This window comes from Phycodurus eques, chromosome 1 (assembly GCF_024500275.1).
Source record: "Phycodurus eques isolate BA_2022a chromosome 1, UOR_Pequ_1.1, whole genome shotgun sequence".
Lineage (NCBI taxonomy): Eukaryota > Metazoa > Chordata > Actinopteri > Syngnathiformes > Syngnathidae > Phycodurus > Phycodurus eques.
The window spans coordinates 4,739,530-4,752,283 of NC_084525.1; the positions used below are offsets into that span (position 1 = coordinate 4,739,530).

At 42.9% G+C, this 12,754-nt stretch overlaps 1 protein-coding gene across 4 annotated transcripts in view; it reads right to left on the reverse strand.

Annotated features, from left to right (window-relative positions):
* nphp4 (nephronophthisis 4) overlaps positions 1-12,754 on the reverse strand; it is a 191,303-nt gene that overhangs the window by 10,369 nt on the left and 168,180 nt on the right. For 2 of the 4 annotated variants that reach the window (XM_061673501.1, XM_061673484.1), the window contains 4 exons: positions 7,633-7,789; positions 6,475-6,554; positions 6,104-6,189; positions 4,371-4,542 (listed from right to left, as the gene is read on the reverse strand). In XM_061673501.1, the coding sequence (XP_061529485.1) occupies positions 4,371-4,542; positions 6,104-6,189; positions 6,475-6,554; positions 7,633-7,789 (495 nt within the window). Of the gene's footprint in view, positions 1-4,370; positions 4,543-4,645; positions 4,750-6,103; positions 6,190-6,474; positions 6,555-7,632; positions 7,790-12,754 lie in introns of all 4 variants that reach the window. The other 2 variants (XR_009768367.1, XM_061673493.1) reach the window with 2 other exon arrangements.

The window sequence follows — 12,754 nt, forward strand, 5'->3', positions numbered from 1 at the left end:
CAAGTTAGATTTGACTGCAATATATGAATTTGAAATGTAAACGAGATGAAATCTAATTTGCACTGATATCTGGATCGGATCTGATTTGCATGTATTTGACAGTGTTTGACTCTGCATACACATAGCAAGTCTTTGTTGATTGGATAACATTTGATTGAACTACACGCATGTGAAATGACATTTTACATTATACTTAATTTGCTCCAAAATGTGTAATCTGGATCCGAGCTGGATTAAATCAGGTGAGATATTACTTTTTATGGCCAATTTATGGCCATACCAATTCAATGAATTGAAAGACTATATTAACAATATAAATGTAGTGATATGAACAGGTTTAAAAATGTTTCATTTGTTTGAGGTATATAAATAAAAATGTTTACCACGCATCACGAAAAATTCAGGTCGGCAGGACGTTGCAGACAAACAAACTGGCAAAGAAACCCACACTGATCAAAACATAGGATATTTGGCAGCATTAAAAATCAACCAAATTAATGAGTGGGTGAAAGGGAGGGCAAAAAAAGCAGGACAGACAATAAGTGAGAACAGTGAGAAAAAATATAACGAGAGACAGAAGGATGTGAGAATGAGAATTATTGCATAGCGGGTTTTTTTTGTTTTGTTTTTTCAAATCTGTTGAGAAAAGCTAAACTATTCTCTAGCGGTGAGCTTTATCCTGTTTTATAAGACTCCTCTGATACATTCCACAGCGACTCAACCTGCTGAGAGTCACATCAAAGCAGCCGCAGTGATGCATATGCTGGAATCTTTTAAAAATACATCTGTCGCTTTTTTTCCCCAGGTTGTACCCTATTTCTTCAAGGAAACTACATTCTGTATCACTACTGTATGCATGCACGATAATTCAACCAAGTTATTTTTTAACAAGCAATTCACTTTTATTTGGGCTTGGAATGAGAACCATTGTTTTATCTAAACCCTAGCAACCATAGAACATTATTCTGTCAAATCATATTTGTAAAATGCATGATAATAATGTTCTAGTAATTTTTGTTAAGCGTAGTCCCAGATCCAAGTGCCTTCACTGCACAGTAAAGCCTAATCTTTTTCTTACCATCCGAAAAATCAAAAAAAATGAAAACTTTGAATATATTTGTTTCAGTGGATGTCAAATAAAATGTGGCAAATAAATTGTTGAGAGTCAGTTCAAACCCCCAAAATTACAAAATGTTTTAGTTTAAGCAAAGAAAATTAAAAAAAACACAACATTTGCAGATACATGCTTTTCATTGGATGTTAAATAGAATATAAGTATATTCCATCACTGTCCAATCAAAAGCATCTTCAAATGTTGGGAAATTGTGTTTTTAATCCAGAAAACACCAACATGATTTTTGGACAAAAAAAAAAAAAAAAAAAAAAAAAAAAAAGACAAGAAAAAAATGCAATACATGCTTTGCATTTCAGGGCCACATTCTGACAGACTTGACATTGCCTAACCTGTATAATAAAATGTAAAAGAAGCCCATTCTGGCATAGTATGGATGAGCACAGTGTTTTCAATGGAGTTTAGTAGGGAACCATACAAAAAGTTAAATATTACAACATGAAAATATCAAAATATCAAGTCATACTGCAACGCACCCTACAAACACAGAAGGCATGCTGCAAGGAAAAGTTGAAAAATGATCTATCCATCCATATTCTTGTCCTGGTTATGGAATGGACTGGTCGGCAACCAATGGCAGGACAACAAACAAACGACAAACAACCATTCGCGCTCACATTCACACCACATGGACATGGGAAGAACATGCAAAGCAAATATATGAGCAAGAGTCGAACTGAGGACCTCTCAACTGTGAGACAGACATGCACTGTGTTTGGAAACATTGTATTTTTGCCATAATATCAATGCGGTCAGGAAATATTTTCAGAGCCTACAGTTAATTGATACAATAAAACAAAGTTTTCCAAGTTACTCCATAAAACAGTCTATTTATTTTGTGATATCCCACTGACCTTAACCCTAACCCTTTCCATGGTGGATGTAAGCAATGTGGTTTGTGCTATAGAAGGATACAAGACAATGGAAAATGGAGTCCAGTACACTAATAAACTTTCTATAGTACAAATATATAACTTGTATTTTCACCAACTCTGGCATCAGGAAATGGCACGATCGTCTCAATTTTTACAGAACTAGGCCAAAATGTGTTTGATGAGAAGAGACCCAAGAAAGAGACAACACCATCACTGGCAGCGTGATGATGCTTCGTCTATTAATGAGCAGCTGCCGTCCAAAACTGCAGCAACGCATGCCAGTTTTTCCACTGCGCTTCATGGTTCACACTCTCCATCTGCTTCAAAAACAATTTCGAGAGACACCAGTGGCTTCGTGTGAGCAGGTACGCGCTCTTCTCGAAGCCACGCAAGCTTTTGGCACACTTAACACAGACACGAGACCCAAATCACCCCAAGGAAATGCCATTACACCCTAGGGTTACTCAGAAGACTAAGAACGGACTCAGGTCGGATTGGAAGAACAATGTTCAAGATGCTGGTAGAGCCATTTCGACAAGTGGAAAAAACTAATAATACTGGACTTGATAGCTCAAGTCATTTTAGGATTGCCAATCGAGCAAAACAAGCGCGCGTCTGGGTATTTCAACCTTTCTTGGCAAGATGCAGACTTTGAATTGGATTAGTGTTGAGACACATATAGAGACGTTTCACTCAAGTAGCAGCCACTCTAGATAAATAAAGAGTAAAAAAAAAAAAAAAGGAGTATGGTACATGCTTTTCGTTGGCTGTTAAAAAGAATATGGCCAATATTTTCTATAACATTGTCCAGTGAAAAACGTCAACATTTTTTTCATACAAAAACACCTAAACGACTTTCTTTGTGTTTTGAATTTTGTTTTTATTTTGTATTTATTTTTTGTATTAAAGGCGACACGGTGAACGACACGGTTAGCACATCTGCCTCACAGTTCTGAGGACCGGGGTTCAAATCCCGACCCCGCCTGTGTGGAGTTTGCATGTTCTCCCCGTGCCTACGTGGGGTTTCTCCAGGTACTTTGGTTTCCTCCCACATCCCAAAAACATGTATGGTCAGTTGATTGAAGACTCAAAAAATTGCCCGTAGGTGTGAATGTGAGTGCGAACGGTTGTTTGTTATCTGTGCCCTGCGATTGGCTGGCGACCAGTTCAGGCTGTACCCCGCCTCTCACCTGAAGATAGCTGGGATTGGCTCCAGCACGCCTGCGACCCGAGTGAGGATAAGCGGTTCGGAAAATGAATGAATATTTAACAAAGTTACCACCCAATGAAAAACATGCACCTCCAAATTTTTTGTTTTTGTTTTACTGGACATCCAAAACCACAAAAAATTATTTCTTTATGTTTTAGATTTTAAAAAAGAGCACAAAATTTAAATACTAAGTAGTTTTCCTTGTCTTTTGGATACAAAAAAAATAGAATTCACACTTTTCATTGGCTGTTAAAAGGCTAATATAAGAAATAATAAAAAATAATAACTTTATGAAATAACATTTTAATGACGTTAGCTATCGTATGCTTGAAAAATAAAAAAATCTCCAGATAAAAAAAACATTACATTTGTCAAAACAGCACGTTTGATAAATCTAACAATTCTGCCAAGATTTTATTATTTATTGAATGAATGAATAGTTATTTAATTCCACGGTGTAACAGTTTCATCTTTGAAGATTTTTTATTGGTGCTGATAATGATTATGGTTTATATTATTATCATTTTATTTATTATTATTATTATACGATTGGACGTGGGATGTCGTCGAATGAAAACAGCTTCATCTCTGTGAAATGTGGGCTTGTGATGCTGAATTAAATGTTGATGTGATTGGGATATTAACTTAAATTATAATTATTTGTTTGATTCTTTGTTAGTTACTGTGAAGCCCTCTGAGACTTTTGGGATTAGGGGCTTATTTATTTTCTTTTTATTGTACACTGTCGTTGGTATCTATGTTGGTTGGTGAATTAGGCCCAAACGTAGGCAGTGGTTCAGTTATATTAAAGTAAGTGAGTTTTGTTGTCGTAAACAGACTTTACAGAAGTGGCCAAGAAACACAAAACCAAATCTTGGTTTGAAATCTGAAAAAAAAATCTGAAATCTGGAAAAAAAGAATGTACACTAGAATGTTTACTAGTTTACTGGGTTCAACATAGAGCATTAATGATCTTTTAACTTTCCCGTCTTGCAGTGTGAGTGCTAGCTAGATTGGAATGCAAGTGCGGATGGTCCTAGTAAGGATTAGAGGCAGAGAACCCAATGTACTCAATATCATAAACTGGGACCACAATCAAATGAGAGTGACAGTGTAACTTCCCAGGCACTAATTTTACAAACTGGCGCTGTACCTCAATCTCCTGGGGGTGTGATGAGAAACACTTGACCTTGCGAGGAGTCTGCCTCCCCCTCAACACCACTGATTGACAGCTCCGTTGGCCAGTGATACAGCTGACATCCACCCGCTCCATGAAATGCACGTACATCTGCCAGATCTGCGAGGGGGCAGCCATCCACTTATCACTATAGAGAGAAAACATCATCAGGAATAATTACAGTAAGATAAAGTATTCCCACCACCCCCACTCCTCGGAGACATCGAGAGGTCAAAGATGAGAGCGCTTGCATTTTAATGATGAGCCGATAATGCCACCACCATCACCGTCATCAACCGCCCACTGCTGAGGCGAAGGAAATTCAAGTCTCGGCGGCTTGAGCTGAGACTGAGAGCTGTGAGTGGGAGGTGATGTAGTCACATACTCAGCACTGCTCTGTGACTACAGCACTTGAAGAGCATTCAGAGACATTTGGAAGATGCTTCAAGTCATTCGGGAATTTGGACACCAAGCAAGAATGTCCCTTTTGTCCAAACCTTCCCATGAGGCAACTTCCACATGAAAGAGACAACATGGGATGCAGATGTAAAAAGAAGTAGTAGTAGTAGTTAACTAAGTAAGTCCTTAAGTAAGTCATTTACAGTACATTAAAGCACTCAGACAACCTTTAATTTTCACCTACGTCCCATTTCAGATCACGTTTCCTATTAGTGGGCCAACAATCCAACACTTGGTGAATTGTGCTTCATAATGATAATGAGACCCCACAACGAAGGATCCAAACGCGACGTCGCTATGAATGCTAAGCCGCCACAAGCCATCGTGATATCATCAAGGACCAATCAGTGCAAAAACTGTTTTCCATATTTAAATTAATGTGGCACTAAGCCGATATCCATGTTTTGTTTCTAAATACATTAAATATGTTGGAAGTGCTAAACACATATGCAAAGACATAACAATATAGTTCTGAATTGTTGAGGTATAGTTTAAGCATCATTATCAGCGTTTGAATTTTCTTTATTTTGTGGGCGGGGCTAAGACACGGCCGATGGACGTATACTTTCTAGCACAAGTTCCCTCCCCCACTATATACAGTGGGTACGGAAAGTATTCAGACCCCCTTAAATTTTTCACTCTTTGTTATATTGCAGGTGGCACGGTGGACGACTGGTTAGAGCGTCAGCCTCACAGTTCTGAGGACCCGGGTTCAATCCCCGGCCCCGCCTGCGTGGAGTTTGCATGTTCTCCCCGTGCCTGCGTGGGTTTTCTCCGGGCACTCCGGTTTCCTCCCACATCCCAAAAACATGCATTAATTGGAGAAGCATTAATAGTAGAAGCACCCTTTTGAGCTAATACAGCCATGAGTCTTTTTTGGGAAGTTTTTCACACCAGGATTTTGGGGATTCTTTGCTTAATTCATTCAAATTCGGCAGGCTTGTAAACATTACTCTTCTCTGTGGTGTGTCGAATACAAATGACATTTCTTGGGCCTGTTTAGTGTCATTTTAAGAATAACAGCGATCCAATCAGAGCAAAGCTTATTTACATATTCGACATCAATGAGAAATCCAAGCGTCTTAAATGCCAGGGCTAAAGGACCAACTAACATAGCTTGAAAAGCAACATCCTGGGCATTATCAACCCAAATTATCTTGCAAACCTGATAAAAGTACATCAAAAAGTATGGAACTGATGACATGTAGTCTTTAAGGAAAATGAAATGTGCTCACTGTAAGAATACTTACGTGAAAACCATCACAAAGAACATTTTGATATTGGGACTCGGACCTCCGGGTATTTTCAAGTAGACATCCTGAGGCTCTCCTGGCTTCTATTGACACAGAAAAAAATAATAAGTGGGTAAAAAGAAAAAAGGGGATAGAAATTACCATAAAAAAAAACAAAGACAACACATTAGCATGTTAAAAGCATTCAACTGGATCGAAGAGAAGCCTTCTGTGCTTCAAAAAAGGTACTCAACTCATTACAAAGAATGCTGGAATAGCACTCTGCCTCTAAACAAAGGATGGTGCTATCAGTTTAGTAATTAATCCCCTGTTTAAATTAGTGTGGGCTGAGACATTTAAATGTCGTGTAAAGGAAGTCATTCTCTCACCAGCATCCGGGTCTGACAGATGATGTTTGGGTCACTGCAGCGTACAGAAATGTGCGTCTTGGCATCGGAGCCTCCAACTGCTTCAAGTATTAGAAAGATTTGAAAAAAACAAAAAAAACAAAAAAAAAAACACACACACATTAATGCACAGGTGGATCATCGGGATCAGAATCATCTTTACTGACCAAGTGTGTTTTACAAAACACACAAGGAATTTGTCTCCAGGAGTTGAAGTCACTCTAGTACTATTGCAAAAGACTATCAAAATATACATTTAGGACCAAAACATAAGTGTACAAAGTTAGGCAATAAAAAGTGTCAAAAAGTGCAGTCATACTGATCGACAACAATTGTGCAAATAATGCTGAGGCTGAACGATGAAAACTGTAATACCAGCAAGAAAGAGATGAATGAAATGGCAAGGTGTCACACTCTGAAATTTGGAGTCAACTCTTCAAGCTATTTTATGTAACTTTTGTCACCCCCTATAGGCTGGAATTCTGGATTACAACAACAGAGTCGCCGCTTCGATATGACGTAAGATGTGCATTTTATGCCCCCATGCATTTTTATTCTATTTTGAAGGACAGCCATTGGGGGAAAAAAATTCCGGTAGTTTTGCTGCGTTTGTGCATACGTTGTTCGGACGGTGATGAACTTTGTGTATTTTACATCAGGCACCTTGTTGGGCAGCTAAGGGGTACTCAAAAAAGATGTGTTGAGTTTGTTCACTGTAATTATTCTTATTTTTATATTATTTTAGTTTAAACGGTAATTATTGTATGATTATTTTATGCTATAAAAACGCTAATTAATTTGTTAAGTGAGCTTTTTTACAAATGGGAGACAAGGGTCAAGCAATGTGTAAATGTAAAATGTTTATCCAACATAACTACAGATGTCCATTTTGAAGACTGTTTCATGATTCGAATTTGCAATTTCTTTTAATGTACATATAGCAATTTAATATACAAATTGTATTTAATTACAAATAAAATCAGTTATATGGTTTTATTGCCTTATAGTGAGGTGTACATTGATTTAAGTTAACAAATATGCTTCCTTTCCCAATCAAGAGTTTCATAAAATGCAATGACTTGAAAATTGCTATTACAAACAATAATACAATAATAAGTGTGCAGTAGTAATCTGTGCTACCTGAGCGTGTGTGCCAGGGTGGCAAGCGGATAGCCTTCTTGAGGAAACTGAGTTCGAGATGATAAAGTCGGAAAGTTTGGTCGACAATGTGAGGTGATGGCTCCACGATCGCCTGGCAGATGGCTATCGGATCACCATTTTCTGCTTTGAATGAAACCTGTAGACAGAAGGTCGAGTTAGTTAGTTGGATACAGGATCTTTTCAATCCATTTCATTTCATTACAATGTGTGTTTGAGCAGTTTAGACTTAAAGAGGGTATTTTTTTAACATTTATTTGTGTTGTTTGGGCAGACGCTGTATGTATACCTCAATGATTGGCGTACTTCCATGATGTTAAGCTTGCATTGAGGGGCTACATATCCAATGTGTTCGTTTACGTTGCAGTCACATTGCCAGATATCTGATCCATATACAATTTTTATGCACAATTGAAAGAGGCCTCCAACGTTTTTTTGAATTATTTTTATGCTATTGTGAAGCTGGTTTGAATTGTGTCTCTTGAGAGCAATACAATTTTAATTATTTCACTTCAACCATCTTGTGTAAATCCAGCCTATGTGCGTCATCCTTAATCTCTTCAATCACTCTTCAATCAGTTTGAACACTAAAGATATTTAGTGTTCAAACTGATCAACTTTATAGTTTTTAGCAAATAATCATGAATTTAGAATTTTATGGCTGCAACACATTCAAAAAAAGATGGGACAGGTTCATGTTTACCACTGTGTTGCATCACCTTTTCTTTTAACAACATTCAATAAACGTTTGGGAACTGAGGACACTAATTGTTGAAGCTTTGTAGGTGGAATTCTTTCCCATTCTTGCTTGATGTACAGCTTCAGCTGTTCAACAGTCCGGGGTCTCCGTTGTTGTATTTTACGCTTCATAATGCGCCACACATCTTCAATGGGAGACAGGTCTGGACTGCAGGCAGGCCAGTCTAGTACCCGCACTCTTTTACTACAAAGCCACGCTGTTGTAACACATGCAGAATGTGGTTTGGCATTGTCTTGCTGAAATAAGCAGGGGCGTCCATGAAAAAGACATTGCTTGGATGGCAGCATATGTTACCCCAAAACCCCGGGGTCTGCCCCCGGTGGGATGTGCCCGGAACACCTCACCAGGGAGGCGCCCAAGAGGTATCCTAAACAGATACCCGAGCCACCTCATCTGGCTCCTCTCAATGTGGAGGAGCAGCGGCTCTCCTCTGAGCCCCTCCCGGATGACCGAGCTTCTCACCCTCTCTCTAAGGGAGAGCCCGGACACCCTATGGAGGAAACTCATTTCGGCCGCTTGTATCCGGGAACTTTTTCTTACGGTCACGAGCTCTGGGTCGTGACCGTAAGGTGAGGGTAGGAACGTAGAACGTAGATCGACCGGTTAATCGAGAGCTTCGCATTTCGGCTTAGCTCCTTCTTCACCACAACAGACCGGTACAAAGTCCGCATCACTGCAAACGCTGCACCGATCGCCCTGTCGATCTCCCATTCCATTCTTTCCTCACTCGTGAACAAGACCCCAAGATATTTGAACTCTTCCACTTAGGTAAGGATCTCATCCCCGACCTGTAGAGGGCACTCCACCCTTTTCCGACTAAGGACCATGGTCTCAGATTAAGAGGTGCTGATACTCATCCCAGCCGCTTCACACTCGGCTGCGAACAGCTCCAGTGAAAGTTGGAGATCACGACCTGATGAAGCCAACAGAACCACATCATCTGCAAAAAGCAGAGATGCAATACTGAGGCCACCAAACTGGAACCCCTCTATGCTTCGGCTGCACCTAGAAATTCTGTCCATAAAAGTTAGGAACAGAATCGGTGACAAAGGGCAGCCTTGGCAGAGTCCAACCCTCACCGGAAACGAGTCCGACTGACTGCCGGCAATGCATACCAAACTCTGACAACGGTTGTACGTGGATCAAACAGTCCACAAAACACATGTAGACTGGTTGGGCGAACTCCCATGCACCCTCGAGGACCGTGCCAAGGGTGAAGAGCTGGTCCACTGTTCCACAGCCAGGACGAAAACCACACTGCTCCTCCTGAATCTGAGATTCGACTTCCTGACGGACCCTCCTCTCCAGCACCCCTGAGTAGACCTTTACCAGGGAGGCTGAGGAGTGTGATCCCCCTGTAGTTGGAACACACCCTCCGGTCCCCCTTCTTAAAAAGGGGGACCACCACCCCAGTCTGCCAATCTAGAGGCACTGTCCCTGATGTCCACGCGATGTTGCAGAGGCATGTCGACCAGGACAGCCCCACAACATCCAGAGCCTTGAGGAACTCCGGGCGAATCTCATCCACCCCCGGGGCCTTGTCACCGAGGAGCTTTTTAACCACCTCGGTGACCTCAACCCCGGCCTCAGAGACTCTGCTTCCTCATGGGAAGGCGTGTTGGAGGAATTTAGGAGGTCTTTGAAGTATTCTCCCCACCAATTCACAACGTCCCGAGTCGAGGTCAGCAGCGCCCTAGCCCCACTATACACTGTGTTGATGGTGCACGTGTGGACACCCTTATGCTTGAACATGGTGTTCGTTATGGATAATCCGTGGTGAGCACAGAAGTCCAATAACAGAACACCACTCGGGTTCTGATTGGGGGGGGTTCCTCTCAATCACGCCCTTCCAGGTCTCATTGCCCACGTGAGCATTGAAGTCCCTCAGCAGAACGATGGATTCCCCAGCGGGAGCGCTCTCCAGCACCCCCTCTAAGGACTCCAAAAAGGGTTAGGTACTCTGAACTGCTGTTTGGTGCATAGGCACAAATAACAGTCAGGACCCATCCCTCCCACCCGAAGGCGGAGGGAGGCTACCCTCTCGTCCACCGGAGTGAACCCCAACGTACATGCGCCGAGCTGGGGGGCAATAAGTATACCTACACCTGCTCGGCGCCTCTCACTGTGGGCAACTCCAGAGTGGAAAAGAGTCCAGCCCCTCTCAAGAGGACTTTTACCAGAGCCCAAGCAGTGTGTGGAGGCGAGCCTGACAATATCTAGTCTGAACTTCTCAACCTCACACACCAGCTCGGGCTCCTTCCCTGCTAGAGATGTGACATTCCATGTCCCTAGAGCCAGCTTCTGTAGCCGGGGATCGGATCGCCAAAGTCCCCGCCTTCGGCCACCGCCCAGCCTGCACTGCACCCGACCCCTCTGGCCCCTCCCACAGGTGGTGCGCCCATGGGACATTACCCTTTCGGGCTATGCCTGGCCGGGGCGCCATGAGTGCAGGCCCGGCCACCAGGCGCTCGCCTTCGAGCCCCACCTCCAGACCTGGCTCCAGAGGGGGCTACGGTGAACCGCGTCCGAGCAAGGGAAACCTAGATCCATATATTTTGTTCGTCATAGTGGTTTTAATCACCACGATAAGGTGACGGCTCAAGGAGAGGTGTATATACCTTTCAGCTTTAATGGTGCCTTCACAGATCTCTACGATATCCATGCCATTGGCACTAACACAGCCCCCAAACCATCACAGATGCTGGCTTTTGAACTTTGCGTCCATAAAAGTCCGGGTGGTTCTTTTCATCTTTGGCCCGGAGGACACGACGTCCACAATTTCCAAAAACTATTTGAAATGTGGACTCGTCGGACCACAGAACACTTTTCCACTTTGCATCAGTTCATCTTAGATGAGCTCGGGCCCAGAGAAGCCGGCGGCGTTTCTGGGTGTTGTTGATAAATGGCTTTTGCTTTGCATAGTAGAGGTTTCAAATTGCATTTACAAATGTAGCACCGAACTGTATTTACTGACATTGGTTTTCTGAAGTGTTCCTGAGCCCAAGTGGTGATATCCTTTACACATTGATGTCGTTTTTTGATGCAGTGCCGCCTGAGGGATCGAAGGTCACGGGCATTCAATGTTGGTTTTCGGTCTTGCCGCTTACATGCAGTGATTTCTCCAGATTCTCTGAACCTTTTGATGACATTGTGGACCGTAGATGATGAAATCCCTAAATTCCTTGCAATTGTACGTTGAGGAACATTGCCCTTAAACTGTTCGACTATTTTCTAACGCACTTGTTCACAAAGAGTTGAACCTCGCCCCATCTTTGCTTGTGAATGACTGAGCAAAACCTCCACCGGACCAAGCATGCTTCAACTGCGGTCAGTATAGACACTGGTACTGTCAATATACTGCTCCCCCACAGATGCAACAGCGACCTCCAGTGGGACCCGGAGGGGCCCCACCTCAAAGAGGAGGCTACGGAGCTCCACACGGCAGAGGTGGACACGGCCCAGCACCCTGGCAACAGCATCCGCAGCAGGCTCCACAGCAACAACAGCCATCTAGCCAGTTCTACTGCGACGAGGACTGGTTCGATTACCAATAGGGATGCCCGGAGCCCGGGGACGGAGGTAAGGCAGAGCCTCTTATCCCCGCAAAGGTGGACACAGGTGCCACATATTCGTCTGTATGTCTACCACTTTCCACATCCAAACACTCAGGGAAGACCTTAATGGGCTTTGCAGGGGTGCCCATGAGTCTGCCGATTTCGACACAATTAAAGAATGAAATTGCTGGACATACACATGAACATCAGTTTGTCCTGACGAAAGGGGGAGCTCCAGTGAACCTGATGGGCAAAGATCTTCTTATCAAAACCAGGGCTACCCTCCTTTGCAGCCCGGACGGACAGACGATACGGTTCCCAGATGGGACCGTGACGAACTGTGGAGGGAAATTGTCCGCCGGATGGAACATGGTGCAACATGAACTCGCGGAAGCGACCGCTGACATTTATTGGGCCCGACTTCAACCAGAAACAAAGGCGCCGTCTACTCGGCCTTCCTGCAATGGAAGCCCTGGATCGACTCTCTTGCCTCCTACAGCCCTCCAATCGATCCCCTCCATTTCACACTGTACTATGACAAAAATGACAATTTGGTTTACAGAGAAGCCTTTGAGTCAATACAGGATGAAAACTGGATGCTCAACAGTACAGGTATTTACATAGGGAAGCAAGGTGTAGCGGCTGCCTCCACCTTAACGCCAGACCAGAGTGAGTGGTTTATGATGAGTTCGACATCTTTTCCACACATTTCACTTGCACTTGCACTCGGTCCTGAAGCCCGAGAACTGGGACCCATGGTACGGAAATGCCATTTGGCGAATGATTGGCA